This window comes from Podarcis erhardii (genome assembly GCF_964252035.2).
Source record: "Podarcis erhardii genome assembly, chromosome: 2".
Classification (NCBI taxonomy): domain Eukaryota; kingdom Metazoa; phylum Chordata; class Lepidosauria; order Squamata; family Lacertidae; genus Podarcis; species Podarcis erhardii.
In genome coordinates, this window is record NC_138498.1 from 3,871,658 (window position 1) to 3,890,477 (window position 18,820).

The following is an 18,820-nucleotide window of genomic DNA, read 5'->3' on the forward strand; positions in this document are numbered from 1 at the left end:
ATGGAGCTGTCCGTGTACCAATGTGGCAGCAAATGTACATTTGACAGGGTTCCGCAGCCAACCCTGGATCTCTCTTCCTATAGGAGACTTGTGTTTCCAAACACATATTTTTCTCCCTCACATACTGTATTTTTTGTGTAGATAATGAAATATATAGTAGGTGTACATTTAATAAAAAAACAAAATGTGGAAGATCCCTAAGATGCAAAGGGCAAAACACAGAATTGCCTGGCTAGAAAATGCCTTCAAGAGGCCACTTGCCCAAAGGTTTCTTATCCTCCCTTTAGGGCAGCTGTGGCTGCATACATACAAAGGCAAACGGACTAGGGGTCCTCCTTTATGTGCCCTTCCTTTCCACAAGATAGTTCAGCAAAGTGAACATATTCCAGAATTCCCTTCTCTTTTTACCTTCTCTGAGTAGGTGGTAGTTTTCCTCCCTAAGATATAAAGATGCACTCTAGGAAGCGCCGAATGTGTGCCCTGTGCTGAGACTCCAGTTTGTGACTGTTGGATTTTTCTTTCTTCCATGCAGGTGTTGGCTCTTTCCTCCTCTACTCTGTGCATGAGGGGATCCGGGGCATTCCACTGGACCCCAATGACAGATCTGATGCTCTGGTGCCAGTCTCTGGGACTTCACTGGCCGTTGGTATTGATTTCCATGCTGGTAGGTGAATGCTTAAAGTAGGTTTGCCCTTGTGTCCGGAGTGGATATGGATAGAAACAAAAGGGAGGGAGTGGGCCAGAGCCCCTCCATCTTTGCAGCTGGGTGTGGGAGGAATTCATTCAGTTGACATTTGAATGCAGACCTCCCTAACTCTGCACTTTCTGAATGAAATACATGAACCAAAACTTTGCTGTCCTGCAGTTCAGTATTTTAACCCCCCCCACCGGAAATGCTTTATATTAGGGGAAATTGCTCACAAAATGTGTATGTTAGGTAGAGATGGGCAAGCGCGTATATCAATTTCTGTTTGTGTCAGTTTCGTATTTTTCTGATCTTCACTGCATTTCTTCATCAGTTTGCAATTTTTTAAAAAATTACATTTTTTTACACATTTTTGTGCACATTTCTCCTACTACATGCATCTTTTTATGTAATTTTGACAAACGTCTGCTGCATTGTTTGCAAGCAGTTTTCCCATACATTTGTGAGCATGCACATTATTTTTGCTAATTTATGCACACTCTCCTTAATGTGCACATTTGGGTATACATTTGTGGGTTGGAGAACTGCACCACAGAATTTGGAGAAGTGCAAATATCAAAAGATACATTAATTGCACTTTGATATGTGTATTGGTGCAAGAGATACCAATTGGTTAGGTTAGGTTTGCATTAAAATGCAAACCAAGTGAATTTTTTCCCCATCTCTAATATTTGGCAAAAGTGTATTAACATGTATGTATTAGGAGAAATGCACTCAAAAAATGCACACACATTTTTGTGCAGAGGTTTTTGGTTCTTTGCTTAAATTGAATTGTGGAAGTGGGGTGAATTGAATATTGGAAAATTGAGAAATTGAGGGATTTGTACATTTGTGCTTTGAACTCTGGACTCCTATGGTGTGTCCTCAGCTGTGCTTCTAGTAAGCCATGGTGTCTCTTCATTCTCCAAGTCTGAGTTGAGTGTGATCTCCCGGTCTGCCCCACAGAGGTCCTTAAGGTCCATAAATAGCAACACCCTAGAGGTCCTGGGCCCTAAGGAAGTCAGATTAGCCTCAACCAGAGCCAGGGCCTTTTCAACTCTGGCTCCAACCTGGTGGAACGCTCTGCCTCATGAGACCAGGGCCCTGCAGGATCTGATTTCTTTCCGCAGGGCCTGTAAGACAGAGTTGTTCCACCTGGCCTTTGGCTTGGAGTCAGTTTGATTCCCTCACCCTCTTTCTTTTTCCTTAGCCAATGTGATGTTGGGACTCCAGTTCTCATCATTCCTGACCACTGGCTTGGTTGTGAGTTTAACCTTTTCCGCATCCTCCGTCAGTTTTATCGGCCACTTCTTGTGGGTTGGAACTGTTTCTTCTCTTCATTTCTGCACATAAATCTTCCTGGCAGGTGTCATTGCATACATAAACTTTTTTTCCTGATCTTTTGGTACCTCTTAACCTATTATTCCCAAAAGAAAAGCTTCTGGTCTTTTTATAAAAGATACCTTCATCATTTTTTTTACCCAGTTCATTATAAATCATTTCCCAAAAAGCTTTCACTATCTTACATGACCACCACATATGGTAAAAGGTAACCCCCCTCTTCCTTACATTTCCAACACGTATCTAATTCGGTTTTATACATCTTAGCCAGTTTACTAGGAGTTAAATACCATCTTGTAATGGTTCTAGGGGGTTGCTCATGCGTAAGTTGCCGCCACTCTTGGCTTGGTTGCCTGGTTGAACCCTTTCTGTCTGGACAGCCCTTCACTTCGTGGCTGTCTCAGGCGCTGGCAGAATCCGTCAGTGGGCGTTTCTTGAACTTCTTCCAGCAAAAAAGTTCTTTGATGCCAAGTCTTCTGCGCAGGGAGGATGTGGGCAGCGGAGTACCCGTGCTCTCCCCACTGGTCCTGGAGCCTTTTCTCCGATTCCCCCATCTGCCCCCCTTCACCCCCTGGTGTTACGCTGATTTCCTTTCCCAGCAGATGGGCTGCCTCTCTCCCTGCTGGTCCCCTCTCCGGCATCCCTCTGGAGCCTTCCCTCCGCCTCTGGCTCCGATGGCAGTTCCCTGACACATCTATACATCATTTTCTTTTTTTCCTTTTTCCTTTTTTGTTTTTCCAGTTTAATCTTTATTGATTTTTAAATATTGCATCCATTCACCACAAAAAGAAAAAAAGAAAATACAAAACACATCAAATACAAAGAAAATATTACATATAAAATAAAGTTCTTTCATAGGTTAAGACTTCCATCTTCCTCAGCGTGGGTCCCTTATTGACTGCATATTGTATGACATTTAACTTATCGTAAATTATCTGTAACCTTTGTAGCATATGACACTGCAGAAGTTAATCAAAGCATGTCAAAGATTTCATATGGGAACAATGTTCTTTTAAATATAATCTGTATATATCCATTCTTTGTTGAACTTTTGGTCTGTCTGGTTCCTATTTTTTCCTGTCATCTTTGCCAATTCTACATAGTCAAATAATATACATCATTTTCATATAGGTCTCCTTAAATGTATTATATGCTGTAAATGTCGTATCTGTAATCCATAATTTCTCCCATGGCGACATTTCAAGATTGTGACCTATATCCCTTGCCCAGTGTATCATTGCTGATTTTACCAGTTCATCATTTGTTTCCCATTCTAATAACATTTTACACATTTTAGAAATTACTTTTTGCCCTGTGCTTTTTCATATTTGGTGTGCCACCCCACAACTGCTTGCTGGTATTGTGTCACATTGGCTTTGCAGCACCTAAAGAAAGGTCCTGTTTAGCTGACAATTGGAGTCTAGATCTTACTTTCCATCCAGGCTGAACCAACAGCATATTTTCCCTACAAATGTACTGTTGATTTAAAACTAGAGTTATCCTGTCTTAACCCTCTGAAAACTGGGATTCTCCACCGTTTCCCCTTAGCTGCCTTCACTTGTGGTTCTGCCTGGCCAGTGGAGCTACAGGAGTTCAGTAAACCTATTTATTCTGCTTTCAGGGCTTTGAGTGCACTAGATCTTGTTGCCAAGGAGTGGGCTTTTGGGGACCAGATAACTGGGGTTGGGGAAACTGGGAGCCTTAGAACCATGGTGGATGCTGTGTGTTGCTGTAGAGGGATAATTCTCACAGATTTGCATATCATCACTCTTGAACCTCTCCCCCTGACTTCCAAAACACACTTCCTTTCTCCCTTCAGAGAATGACACCATCTATTGGGTGGACATGGGCCTGAGCACTATCAGTCGGGCCAAGCGGGACCAGACATGGCGAGAAGATGTGGTGACCAATGGCATTGGCCGGGTGGAGGGCATTGCTGTGGATTGGATCGCAGGTAAGGCAGTGTGCAGTTAACATCAAAGCATCAATCAGAGACAGGGATGAGGAAGTGCTGGGTGGGGGGCGGGGGGGGGGGAAATACCAGCCTCCTGCAGTGTCTGGAGCAGGAACAACTGGTTGAATAATCACCACTTTCTCTTCAGGAAACATCTACTGGACCGACCAAGGCTTTGATGTCATTGAGGTGGCCAGGCTCAATGGTTCATTCCGCTATGTGGTGATCTCACAGGGGCTGGACAAGCCGCGTGCCATCACTGTGCACCCTGAGAAAGGGTAAGGATTGGTTATGGTGAGGAAGCTGACTTATATTGACTCAGACCACCGGTCCATCTTGGTCAAAACTGCCTGGAAGTGGCTCTCCGGGGTTTCAGGCAGGGGTCCCTCCCTGGGGATGTTGGGGATTAAACCAAGGACCTTTTGCACTGTGCTACAGCCCTTTCCCAAGTAGTCGGTTTGAGCACATGGCAAATGCTCACGATAAGAATAGGCTCAGAATCCATTTCTCTGTGAGAGTTAATAGAGGCTAAGGCAAGGGTGAGGAATCTGGTTTCTCCAGATGTTGATGGGCTCATGGGTTCCCTCAGCTCCAGCCAGTGTGGCCAGTGGTCAGGGAGGATGGGAGTTTCCCCACCCTTGGGGTTAAGGGCTGGAGTTTGGGAAAGGCAAGTCTGCTGGGTCTCTGCTGGAAAACCTTGCATCTGAGGTGAGGTGAGAAGGACATTCAGTTTCTTGTATATGATCTGTTGCAGCCAACTCATACAGCACTAGCCATCATGATGAATGTGGAAAGCTGTTGAAGAATAATGGTTGAGTGTTGAACTAGAACCAAAGAGACCCAGATCCAAGACAATCTATCTGTTGGCCTAATTTTCCTCACAGAGTTGTTGTGGGGCCAAATGGTGGGGGTGAGAGAAGACACTGTACCTCGGTTTGAATTCTGAGAAAGGGTAGGGTATTTTTGAATAACAATACAAATAGGGTAATAACAACATGCAGCTGTGAACTGGACCTAAGTTGCTTGGCTGAAGATGTGATACGTCTCTCTCCTCTCCTCCAGGTATCTCTTTTGGACAGAGTGGGGCCAGTACCCTCGTATTGAACGCTCCTGGCTGGATGGGACACAGCGTGTGGTCCTAATCAACACCAGCATCAGCTGGCCCAATGGGATTTCAATTGACTATGAGGTATGTCTCAGGGCTGAGGTTCACAAGAGAGAAGAAGAAGAATGGCAGGAGAAGTGGGAAATCTCTGAAACAAGAGTGCAGGTTTCAGGAGTGCACAAGGGGGCTCACTCAGGCTGCAGAGTTATGCCAGGGGTGGTCCATGTATCTTTGCACCTCCAGAGTGAAAACAAAGCAGGACTCCCTGCATTTTGAGAAAATATATCCTACATCAAAATAACTGAATTTGTGGAAGACAGCTCTCTGAAACTTGCACAGATCAGGAAAGCTTTTGTTTTGCATAGTTTAGTCTGTTGGCTGGTCAGAGGGTGAGGTGAGGAGGGATGTAGTGCACTGAAGCCCTTCCGCTGGGACTCCTGCTTAGTCCAAGCTCTGATTCCTGAGAGTTCAGCAGACATTATGGTTACACAGTTCCCCTTTGGAGGCAGACAGCAGCTCCCAGTGGATGCATGCCAGTAAAAACGAACAGGTGAAAGAAACAAAGAAAAGGTTGAGTGATCCAATTCATGGAAATCATAGAACTGTAGAGTTGGAAAGGACCCTGCGGATCATGTAGTCCAAGCCCCTGCAATGCAGGAATATGCAGCTGCCCCAGACAGGGATCACACCTGCAACCTTGGCATTATCAGCACCATGCTCTAACTAACTAAGCTATCCAGGCTTCTGCAATTGTAACATCTTTAGGGAAGTTTTTAATTTTTGATGTTTTATCATGTATTTAATATTCTGTTGGGAGCTGCCTAGAGTGGTTGGGGCAACCCAGTCAGATGGGCAGCATACACATTCTTATTCTGATTAAAGTTGGGCCTTCAGAGATAATTGTACATCACTCTCCTGTTAGGATGATTTCTATTAGAAAATGATTGTCCCACATGGAGTCACACCGTCCCACATTCTCATTAGCAAACAACCCTTAAACATTCCAGTGAGTCAGATGCGTAACCCACATGGATGGCATGTATCCTCCTCTCTCTCCCTAGGATGGGAAGCTTTATTGGTGTGATGCCCGGACGGACAAGATTGAACGCATAGACCTGGAGACAGGGGACAAGAGAGAGGTTGTCCTGCCTCATAATAACATGGACATGTTCTCAGTATCGGTCTTTGAGGATTACGTCTACTGGAGTGACAGGTTTGTGCCTCAGAGCTACCAAGGCTGTTAGAGCTGAGAGTCCAGAGTCATGCTTGAAAGGATTTTGCAACAGCCGCAATGCTCTGTTCCCTTTCAGATGGCGAATGCGTTCATTATGGCTGGATAATTTGGGTAGTATCTGACTAAGTTGTATTCAGAGAAGGCCCACTAAAATCAGTGGACTTCAGTTACTGAAGCCTATGGGTCTACTCTAGGTATGGTTGGATACAGCTCTGTGTTTCCTTTGTTGGAACCTGGTTGCATACTGGAATATAGTTTAATCTTTTGAAGTGGTCATATCAATGATAGTCCTAATTCCGAAGCAGTGCTGAGCCGTATGTGTGTGTGTATTCACATACATATATATGCATTGTGCATGAGTCGTTTGTAAGTGTTAATCAAGGGAGAAGTGTGTGCTTGGATAATCCATGAATATTTGGGTGCAAGGTGGGTGGGTATACTCTAACAACCTGCATAATTAAGAGTGTGCATATGTTGAAGGCTATTGTCTCATTTTCATAACCTATCAATGCTTCCTTTCTGCACATAGCCATGAGGCAGCTGTGCTAATACTTTGTGGGTACATCTCATACTCACACACTTGACTGTGCCTCTTTCTAGGACTCATGCAAATGGATCCATTAAGAGGGGCAGCAAGGACAATGCTTCAGATATCGTGTCTCTGCGCACAGGAATAGGAGTGCAGCTGAAGGACATCAAGGTCTTCAACAGAGCCAGGCAGAAGGGTGCGTGAAGAGGGAGACTGGCCTCCAGGCCCAGCACTGGCAGTACAGCAAGCAGTGAAGGGGGGTGGGGGTATTCAATTCACCTCAGGGTTGGTTAGGCCATCCATGCTAATAGGAGCAGGTTGAAAAGCAACTGGATGCTTCCTCTCTTCTGCAGGTACTAATGTGTGTGCCCAGAATAATGGTGGTTGTGAGCAATTGTGCCTGTACCGGGGAGGAGGCCAGCGGACATGCGCGTGTGCCCATGGCATGCTCTCTGAAGACAGTGTGAGCTGCCGCGACTACGATGGCTACCTGCTATACTCAGAACGCACCATTCTCAAGAGTATCCACTTGTCAGATGAGAACAACCTCAATGCACCCATCAAGCCGTTTGAAGATGGCGAGCACATGAAGAACGTCATTGCCTTGGCCTTTGACTATCACCATGGCAGCAAGGGCAGCAACCGCATCTTCTTCAGCGACATTCACTTTGGCAACATCCAGCAAATCAATGATGATGGCAGTGGACGCAGGACCATAGTTGAGAGTGAGTACTGTGGGTGCCCCTTCCCACTCTTCTCTTTCCTCTGAGGAATGTTTGCAGGAGAGCAGCCTGGCCTTTGTGGGTTCCAGAAAACAAAGTGAGAGATTGCTATGGCTTCTGTGTAATCCTTTGCACATGTGACTGTTGCAGAGGCCACTTGAAGAACTACAACTCCCAGTGAACATTTCTGTTTTGGTGGGAGGATCAAGTATTACAAGGCTGGGCCATGGACTCGAGAGGATTGGATTGATTATGGTCTAGACTTCAGCAGAACTCTAGGGTCCTGCAGGACTATTGATGGGAATTTATAACAAAGTCTTCTGGGTGGAACTAGCTCTAGGCAGGAAGTCACAGAGTTCTTCTGCAATGGTGGAAGTCATTCTGGAATCTGTAAATCCTCCCATTAAACTGAGGGCAGGGCTTTGTAACAGTGACCTGGTTCACGTGCCACACATGGCTTAGTGCTAAAGTGTGAGTGCACCAACTTCCTGAAAGGAGCTCACAGCCACTTTTTCTTCACAGTCCTTTTTGCTGCTAGGCAAGGTTTGTTCTTGCTCATGGTAGTTTAGGAGAACTAAACCACAAACCTGGGTTTGGACAGCTTGCTAAGCCAAGCCTTGGTTTAGCTTAGTCTTGTGTGGCAGTAAAAAAGGACCAGGTAGGATCTATGTGGCTGTGAGTTGCTTTCAGGGAGTTGGCACACTCCTGTGTTCACACTAAGCTAACTCCAGATTGAGACAGAGAGAGTCCATGTGATGGGAGAACAGGAATAATCCCTGAGGTTGGAGACTTAAGGACAGCTGTTGCAAGGGCTGCAGAGCTCAGTTGATTGACCATAGGCTGAAGCAAGAGGTGAGATAGGGAAAACCTGGCAGCACTTTCTGGCTGATTTTGTACCATGGCTTTATGGTGATAGATACTAGTTAATTTCAATACAGTTTAATATATTAAACATATCTCTACGTGGTGTACTGAAAACTGAAGCAACAGCAGACAAATAAAAATATTTATGTGAATAAAATGGTCCTTTATCCCTAAAACATCTTGATCCGTCCCTGAAGGAAATTATTTGGCAGTTGATTGCCAAGAGCAGTTTTCTTCAAAGCACTTGCCTAGGCAAACCTAGAGCACCGCAAGAGCCATAGAGGCGCCCTCACTCCGTCCTTCTTCCTGGTGACGTCTAGTATAGAGGCAGGGAACCTGTTGAACTCCCAACTTCCATAAGACCCAGCTATCATGGCCAGAGAACACTGGTGCAGGATATGGTAAGCAGGGCTGCAGATGGAAGGAAACTATCACCAATGTCCTTAGGGGAATGAAGGAGCAACTGGGAATCAAGCCCAGTGGCTATGCAGGAGGATGGGAAACACCAGCAAGGATATATATCCTCATATTTGAATGACAAAAGTCTCTGTGTTGCAATTGCGCATATTTAAAGTGGTACCAGAATAAGGTTTGAGCAGGTGGCCAGTGAGTTTCTGGGGTTCTGGTCATTAATACATCCCTGCCATTCCAAGGCATGGTGGCTTTACAGCAAAACTTGGCAAGCTCCCCTTGCTTGCATTCTATTTGCAAGGAGAAATTGTTACTGAAATCTGAGCATACCTTGGATCTTTCTGAGGAGCTATTCTTGGCCCTATTTTTTTGCTTTCCCTTGATTAACTTTTATTATTTCCTCCCACAGCTGTTAAGAGAGTCACATCACAGAGGTATCTCTCTATGAGGAGCTTTAAGCATCCTAATGCACCTGTTCACACTTTGCAATAATATGTTTGCAGTCTTCTAGTCTTAATTATTTGAGGATAACCAATTTGTTCTGCAGACAGAGTACATTGGGGGGGGGGAGTCAGCTCATGTTTAGAGTGCTGTATTGTGTCCCACAAAACAAAAACCCAATTTGAATATTTATATATGAAATACAGGCTGGCTCATGAGTGCATATTCCTGGCTGCTTAGTGCCAACCTAAGCAAGAAAAGTTATATGGAGTTTATTCTAGTTTAGGGCGTTTGATGAGCTTGAAGGGGGAAGAGAGGTGCATCATTTCATACGTTAGATCTCATCGAGAGTTGGAGGTGGGCGGGGGAGCAATTGTAAGGCTGTGTGAATGTAAGATATGCTACTTGGTGCTCTCCTGCGTGGGCCAGTGGTATGTATCATGGGTCAATGTGGCTGTCCTACCATGGCCCAGTCTCTGCAGAAGACATAGTACCTGCTGTCTTTTACCTAAAATAGAATTGCAATGGTGGGGAATATAAGCTCATGTTTAAAGTGTTATACTGTGGTTTGCAAAATGCAGAATCGGTTCTCCCTGGGTCTTCTGTCTGGAGCTTTGACCAGAATACCCTCCCTGTAGAATGGAAGGGCCCAGCCTGCGAAGCAGTGGGGAGAAAGAATTGGCTTGCCTTGAAGGGGCCCTCCTGCTGAGATTGTAGTTTGTGGGGAACAAGAGGATGCAGCTGTAGCTTCTTAGCAAGAGAGAGGCTGAAGCAGCAACCATGGCCACTAAGCAAGGAGAAGCACATAGGAACCACACACCCCCTTTGCTAGCAGCCAGTAGCTGGAGGGAAATGATGCCAAAGGAGAGGATGATGTACCATGGGGAGAAATGGAGATGGATACATCAGGAGATGGATAAATATGTCAATTTCAGTTTCTCCCCATTTCAGTTTCTCCCCATTTCTGGTTTTTAATTGTTTTAGCATTCGTTTTAAAGCCTTTTAAAGTATTGTGTTGTTATTTGTATTTGTTTCACTGTTTTGTTAAATCACCCTGGGATGCTTCAGGATGGAGGACAGTTAGAAGTGAAATGAATATTGCCTTCCGTTTCAGTGGGCACTTAGAGGATGGAATGCTGGGCTAGGTGAGCCCCTGGTCTGCCCTAGGAGGGCTATTCTTATGTTCTTAAGAAAAGAGCTTCCTTCACAGCTAGTTCGTGCCAGGACCACTGATTAATCATGGATCTTTAGCTCATTAACTGTTTGGCTTTTAAGTTAAGAATCAGCCAGTAAGCCAGTTAAATGTATACATGTTTATTGGAATGCTTTTTTCTTTTCTTTTTGGGGTTCCTAAATGAAGTAGGTTGCCTTTCAGAGGCAGGAGTACTTCAGTTTTAAAGAAATTAGCTGCCACTTACTGTTAAAGAGAAAGGAGACAGGCGTCTTTTTGTTTCCTGTCAAGTGTATGAAGCAGGCAGGGCTCTGACACACTTTGGTTTTGAGTTAAATTGCTGATTTGAGAGGTAACAGAAGCCAACAGTCTTCTCGCAGCTACTAGGTATTCTTCACCCATGTTTTAATGTACACCAGCTGTTAACAGTGGCAAAGACTAAGATATGTGCAGCTCATTCCTAATGCCTGCTGCAAGCAAAAGCAACCATTCAGTCTCTGTTCAGTTTTGACTGCATCTCCAGTTGCTGACTGTTTTCTCAATACTATTCACAGACACTCCTTTAGTGAGTTAATACTGATCAGGCTCATCTTCTTGGCTAGCATGGCATCCTTTTGCACATGTCCTCCTTCTCCAGAGTCATCAGACAATGCTGGACACAGTATTAAGCAAGTGTCCTCCAGGCAGTGCTAGAGTTACTGTATGTTAAGAATCAGTACCTAGTCCATTCAAATATCATCTTTCATCCCTGCCTGCCTGCTCCCTTCTCTTGCATCTCGAACGGTGTATATAAATTAGAATTCCAGCAGTGGGTTTAATGAGATTCAAACCTTTATGTGCTCAGGGCATTGCCGCTCATGTTACTGTTTGCTCTGCTAATGTGTGTGGCTGAGCACTGAGTCTCCCCCTCCCTTTCTGGAGTGGCAGGCAAAGGAAGTAGAGCCCCCTGCGCCTCATTCAGTTTTCAAACACAGGCTTGGGGCATAGCAGCAGGGTGTGCCATTGCATATGGAGATGAACAAATTAGTTTCCTTCTGTTTATTAATTTTGAGGGCTGAGACGTGCAAATACAGGCATGCCAAGATGGATAATTGCCAGTGGCTTCTGCATTTACTTGTTGCTGCTCCTTTGAATGGTTAGTCCAGTGGAAGAAAGAGCTCCTGTGCTTTTTATTTTTTGTAGGAGTAAGGAATGCTGGTAGTTTTCCCTTCCCCTGAGTTAAGTCAGGGATATCCGAGAGATTGGTGGTCTTTGGGAGCTACCTGCCATCTAGTACTGTCTTGGTTTGAGTCAATTCTGAAGTATGCTCATAACTGAGAATAATGTCATCCTGCCTTGCCTTCAGTTTACATAGGGAGGCAATACAGGTTAAGTCCCCTTTTCCTTACAGTGCTGAGATGCCACTGACACAGAAGCTGATGCTACAGTAAATGAGTGACAGGGCACCAATGTCTACTAGTTATAATGCTGATTATTTCAATTTTATGACCCACCCTTCCACTTGAAAGGGAGTGCAGGGTGGCTCACAGTAATAAAATTACATCAAAACCATTTTGAACGGTGCTATTACGTATTGCAGGCAGCAGTTAAACCCAGATTATACATTTGTTATGTGCATATTCCACCTTTGTTTAGCAGAACTCACTGCTGTATACATGGGAGTTCCCAGGTGATCTCCCATGGAGGCAGTTAACAGATCCAACTTCATCAAAGCTGCTGCAGCAGGTCTCTTCATCCACAAAAGGTGGAAACAGCCAATATCTGGAAGTGCCCTGGGACATCATTCCAGCTGAACAGCTTAGGATGTTTATCACACATATTGACATGGTTCAAACATCACATTAAACCAAAGTTAAAATAAAACATGGTTGAATGTGATGGAGCTGCCTGCTGATGCAATTGTCAGCACTTTGCTCCGGCTCTGCTCTTGCTGCTGCTGCACTGCCAATAAACAAGCCATAGTCAGCTTGTTGCGTCATTGAAACCTGGACTTGTGGTTTATTTCCCCAAACAAGCCATGAAGCTAATGCTTTTGCATGTGGTTTGTTGGGAGAGAAGCAAACCACAAGCACATCGTTTGCATGTAATGCCTGGACTATGGTGTGTTTCTTGACAGCACACAGGAGTCTGGGAGGAAGAAAGGATCTGTGTTTTCAACAGTTTGCACCAGTCCACTGATCATTCAGACTAAACTATTTTCATTTGAAATATGGTTTAATGTGATGCACAAACCAGAATGTTGTTTGAGGAAAAACCTAAAAATACAGGGGAAGTTTAATGACAGAGAATGTACAAAGTGCCTGCAGCAGCAGCAGCAGCAGCAGATCCAGGGCTGCACAGGTGGGGGAGCAAAGCATAGGAATTGGCTTTATATTGAGTAGTGTCATGGCTGGTGGTGGCAGCCATCCAAGCTCTCAGGTACAGAGGGCTCTTCTGCCCCGTGGCTCTTGCCTAAAGGTGCATATTCTCCTCCCTCTTTCCATTCACTGAGTTACCATGTAGTTTGCTGGTCAAAGACGTGAACTGAAGGGGCACGATGAAATGGCAGACTTTGCTAAAGCTAAAGCTGTGCACGTGGGTGAAGCTTGGCTCATGCTGGGGCATCTGTGGCTTGTTTTTGGACTGGCAGGGGCACTCATAACAGCACAGTGAATTAACTCACTCCAGAATGACAGATTGGCCACAATCACCCAGGGAGTTTACATATCAGAGCAAGGAATTGAACCTGGTGCATCAGAGTCTCAGATTATCGAGGCATTGTTTCCTCCAGGCTGTATTCAATTACCAAAGGCAAATGTGAAAAAGTCTCTCCTTGCTATGATGCATCATGGAGCGCTCAATTAAGAAGCATTGCTGAGAGACAGCAGAAGAACCCATGCTGATACTTTAATTGCAATAGTTTCCTTGCGTTGAAAGCATCTGTGGCTAAATCAATATAGACAATTAGTAAAGTTATGTTTATAGCAGCTAGATCATTAAGCAATCTGTCAGTAATCCAAATGTGCCAATAATAATAATAATAATAATAATAATAATAATAATAATAATAATAATTTATTTATACCCTGTCCATCTGGCTGGGTTTCCCCAGCCACTCTGGGCGGCTTCCAACAGAATATTAAAATACAACAGTCTGTTAAACATTAAAAATTTCCCTAAACAGGGCTGCTTTCAGATGTCTTCTAAATGTCAGGTAGTTGTTTATCTCCTTGATATCTGATGGGAGGGCGTTCCACAGGGCAGGCGCCACTACCGAGAAGGCCCTCTGCCTGGTTCCCTGTAGCTTCACTTCTCACAGTGAGGGAACCGCCAGAAGGCCCTTGGTGCTGGACCTCAGTGTCCGGGCAGAACAATGGGTGTGGAGACGCTCCTTCAGGTATACTGAACCGAGGCCATTTAGGGCTTTAAAGGTCAGCACCAACACTTTGAATTGTGCTCGGAAACGTACTGGGAGCCAATGTAGGTCTTTCAGGACCGGCGTTATGTGGTCTCAGTGGGGCCTTTATTTGATATAAACTTACATGGATGATTTAGCTGAGGTTTCTGGGGGCCCTTCCAACTCTACAATTCCAAGATTCTCTTTCTCTCCTGGGCTAAGCTCTGAAAAAATGATTCTGCCTCCTCCCATCACTTGGCCAATTTTCCAAATGGTAGTGTTTTGTCTTTCCCCCCAATGTGAATGGATATTTCATATGCCTCTTAAGAAAGAAAAAAGGAGTAGCCCACCTGCTGCTCAAGTGGAGATCCAAGACTGATGTCTGATCAGTGGCATCGTCTGTAATGTATGCACCCTCTGTGACTGTTCATAAAAACTTTTATCTTGAATCACTTCAGTGGGTTTAGCTTTCTGGATTGTTGTTGCTCTCTTGGCTGTGGATTGGTTTGGGCGGGAAGGCTAGCTCCTTATTTGTCACAGATTTCCCTCTCTGGAATATTTTCATGATTCTTTGGCCTCAAGGTGTCCTGAACAAGAGTGAGAGCAACTCACCAAGCAACCTTCCTTCATTTTAAAGGTTACACATGTGGGGATGCCAGCCATGAGCCTCGCATTTGTTCATGATCAACAGCAGTTCTGATGTAGCACAAAAGGACGAGCAAGCAAATAATTGGGGTAGTGCCTGAGAGCTTTGTGGAATTATGATTGGTGCTATTGTATAAGGGCTCGTAGAGAAAATAAGCCTTTGTAAGAGCAGGCCTAGGGAAAAACCAGGTAGCTCAATGAAGGCTTAGCTCCCACTAATGCAGCAGGAAAGAGGGAGGAGTGAAGTGGCTGCAACTTTCTCACTGGGCACCAGTACACTTGCTCATTCATGGTAAGCCATAGTTTGGCTTAGCGTTATACGTGAACCACACTGTTTGCTCAGAAGCTTCTTCTGAGATCAAAGAAACACAGCAGTCAAGCTGGTTAAGCTGCTTAACGGATAGTCAGCAGAGCAGGGCTTGAGACAGATTTCTTGAGCAAACTGGATGGGGAGAGCATAGAGTGGACATCTAGTTGCTAAAGCCTGAGAATTAAAAGGCTGTGTAAGGAAACCACTATTTTGCTGAAGTTACACCATGCTCTACCTTCTCCAGATGTTGGCTCTGTCGAGGGGCTGGCCTACCACCGAGGCTGGGACACTTTGTATTGGACGAGCTACACCACCTCCACCATCACCCGGCATACTGTGAATCAGACCCGCGAAGGAGCTTTTGAGAGAGAGACCGTCATCACCATGTCGGGGGATGACCATCCTCGGGCCTTTGTGCTGGATGAATGCCAGAAGTAGGTCCAGTGTGCAAACCCTTGGAATCACCGGGGAATCTGATTATTCTTACTTGTTGATTCATTTAAATGTTTTTATACTGAATGGCATGCAAACACTTGACCTTCAAGGGCTCCCACAGCAATTTACAATATTTATACAGTACAGATCAGTTTTAGACAATGGTTAAGATTTAAAATCTACAGCATTGTTATCCAAACCATCAAGTTGAAAAACAAAATATTCGCTAACCCAGCAAACTGTATATCTTTCTGAAAGGGAGCCAAGTGCACTTTTGGAGAAGGGAGTTCCAAAGGGGTACATCATAGAGAAGGCCTATGCACAGCCTCTCCAGTTGGCATTCTATGGAGGGCCTTGTCATCTCAGTGCATGAGAGGGAACACAAAAGATAAAAGAAGATTATTTCATGTTATTTCATGTGTAAAAGAGCCTCAGTCTCTTGTATACATTCTTCCCAACATTTCACCTGGCATGGGAAACAGAAACTTTCACTTCAGTGTCTAATTAAGCTGGTTTATTTGTGCATTTGAACCCTAAACTATGGCTAATATTGCCTATGGTTTGCTAACACATGCCAACCTCATAAATCATGGTTTGGTTGCTTCAGTAAGCCATAGTCAAATCTAACCACTTTTTCACCAAGTGGTGAAACTGTGATTAGTTCAAAATGGGAGGAAAAGCTGCTTGATCATATAATGATCAACCAAAGTTTAGCAAAACAGGCAGTGACCATTTTAGGTGCGTCCGATATGTGTGCAACCATGACCATGCACATTACGCCAAACCCGGAAGTGACCGTAAACATCACAAAATGGGTGGGGCAGGCTTACACGGGCCCCATCAGCACAGGGTGGGGTGGGGCGGGGTGCTGAACATAACCCCCATACAAATCGGTCATTGCCTGTACTTCTGATACACTGTGTTTTGTATACTTGTATATTTGTGAGTTGCTTTGAGACATTTTCTGTAGCATGTGACAAGTAAATGAAGTAAGTAAGTAAATTAAATAAACTGTAGACCATAGTTTTACACTACATTGGATGTAGTTTTACACTACATACCATGGGAAAATACGTTCCTTCTGACACCCTTGACACAGGTCTGTTACTTCTTTAAAGGTCAGAACCAGTACTTTGAAGTGGGCCTGGAAACAAACTTGTAAGCAGTACTGTTCTTTTAAAATAAATGTGATTCCCTCTGGCAAGCACACTTAGCTACCACATTTTTGACCAGTGGTAGATTTGGAATGTTTTTCAAAGGCAGCCCTTATTAAAGCTTTGATTGACCCTAGAGAGAGTACTATGCCATGTATCAGGATAGCCAGATCCCTGTTCTCCAGGAAGGATGCAGTTTGTACACCTGAACATCCAGGTACAAAGCTTGAATGCATCCTCCACTCCCACCCCGAAAAACAGCCTTGGAACTCTCCCTTTTAAAGTACGCAAGGCATCCTTTTTGTGTATACCCTGAGTGGTGATGTCTAGGCAGACTGGGAATGAATGTGAACTGAAAGTCTGAGGAACCACTGGAGTGAGCTTTCCTGGTTGCTTTGGACAAGCTTCGCTGTCAAACATCCCAGCCACAGCTGACCAAACAGTCTTTCAGAGTCAGAGAGGTGGTAGCAAAAAGCTGGCTCAAGGCATATGCATATGCTCCTCAATAATCAATTTTCCCCTTCCCTTCAGCCTGATGTTTTGGACCAACTGGAATGAACAACACCCCAGCATCATGCGGGCTACACTATCAGGTGCCAACATGATCACCATCATCGACAAAGACATTCGCACCCCCAATGGTCTGGCCATTGATCACAAGGCGGAGAAAATCTACTTCTCCGATGCCACACTGGACAAGATAGAGCGGTGTGAATACGACGGCACCAAGCGATATGTAAGTCAGCAGGGCTCCTTCTCAGGGGGTCTGGCGTTAGCAGGCTCTAAAGAAGAGGTGGTGAACCTGTGGCCCTCCGGCTGTTTGCTGCGCTACAACTCCCATCATTCGTTGCCTGTGGCTATACTGGCTGGGGTTGATGGGAGTTGGAGTCTTAGCAACACCTGGAGGACTATAGGTTGCCCATCTCTGCTATAAAGTCTCAGAAGTTAGTGACTTCTTGCCATTTGACCATGGGGTGTAGCAGACCATTTCTCACAGATGTGGAAATGGACCCGTATGATTAAGCTCTTGTTTCTTTTTAGTCACTGAGGGACATGAAAGTCCACAGAGGGCACCCCACCCCCTTCTTGTCAAGTAACTGGAGACAGTTGTTTTTGTGGTTTTTTAAGAAGTAGAAGACAGATTGAAAGAAGAATCACTACTCACATCTCACTTTTGCGTCTAGTTAAAAAGGTGGTGTGGGTTTCTGCATTGCTTTAAAAAACCTGCTAAATTGGTTTAATGAAAGGCAGCCATGGGAGAAACAAATGTCTATGTACACAAGCCTTTCTCAGCCTGGCACCATCCAGCAGGTTTGGACTACAACTCCCATCAGCCCAAGCTAGCACAACCATGCTGGCTGGGTTTGATGGGACTTGTAGTCCAAGCAGTTACAAAGAAACCAGGTTGCGAAGGCTGATGCACACTATGGGAAGAGATGCCTCTTTCAAAGCACTTGCAATTCTGTTATAAGCTACGGATTGTTTCCAGTCCATAAAACAGAGCTTTGAGTGGTAGTAAAACAAAGCACTTGTGTATTTGCTATCTCAATAATGGAGTGTTTTGTTTTGTGAAATATACACATCACGAATAATGGACAAACTTCCAGAGAGTATGTGGAGCCTAAGAACATGGTCTTTTATCTTTCCTTCTGCATGGCTAGCATGGTCTTCAAGCTACTCTCAGGTTTTGATCCTTGGCCATCATTGTTTTAATGTCTGGATATCATCTTGCTGCCAGAATTAATAGTGTGTGTATCAGGCTCAGGGCAAATACTAGGGACCATGTATATATTTTATTACACTTAATAGCCTACGTTTTTTCCAAAGAGCTCAAAGCATTGTATATTATTCTCCTCCCCCCATGTCCCATTCCCCCCCCCCCTCCCAACAGCAACCATGTGAGGTAGATTAGCTTGAAAGAGAGTGACTGGGCCAAGGTTACCCAAGTAGGTTCAAGCTTTAGATCATGTGTATCAGTTGTGTACCAGTTACATTAATTGTTTATTCATTCCCAGGCTCAATTTTTAAGTGTTGGTTTTGGGATTTAAAGACGCATATTGTTTGAGACCAGGTTACATCTGCCTGTACCCATATGAACCTGCATGAGGCTTGAGGCATCCACCTTTAACAACTGTCTGATTGGCAGGTACTAGGGACAGAGCCTTTTCAGTGGGGACGCCACATCTTTGGAACTCCTTTAGGCAGTGCATATGGCTCCTTGTTGATGGTGGTAGTAATAGTTGTTGTTGTTGTTGTTATTATTATTATTTTATTATTATTATTATTATTATTATTATTAATTATTGTTATTATTAACAGGAATTTTATTATTTGCACCCCGTCTATCCAACTGGGCGGCTTTCAGCATATATAAAACATAATAAAACATGACACATTAAAAATCTTCCCTATACAGGGCTGCCTTTAGAGCACATTTTAAAGA

General features: G+C 44.4%; 1 protein-coding gene across 5 annotated transcripts in view; it reads left to right on the plus strand.

The window, feature by feature from the left end:
* The window catches only part of LRP1 (LDL receptor related protein 1), a 318,544-nt gene that overhangs the window by 238,818 nt on the left and 60,906 nt on the right, over positions 1-18,820 (plus strand). For all 5 annotated transcript variants that reach the window (XM_081851654.1, XM_081851656.1, XM_081851655.1 and 2 more), the window contains 9 exons: positions 533-664; positions 3,846-3,980; positions 4,129-4,258; positions 5,043-5,169; positions 6,147-6,298; positions 6,920-7,044; positions 7,202-7,573; positions 15,033-15,222; positions 16,909-17,113. In XM_081851654.1, coding sequence (XP_081707780.1) covers positions 533-664; positions 3,846-3,980; positions 4,129-4,258; positions 5,043-5,169; positions 6,147-6,298; positions 6,920-7,044; positions 7,202-7,573; positions 15,033-15,222; positions 16,909-17,113 — 1,568 coding nt within the window. The remainder of the gene's footprint in view (positions 1-532; positions 665-3,845; positions 3,981-4,128; positions 4,259-5,042; positions 5,170-6,146; positions 6,299-6,919; positions 7,045-7,201; positions 7,574-15,032; positions 15,223-16,908; positions 17,114-18,820) is intronic.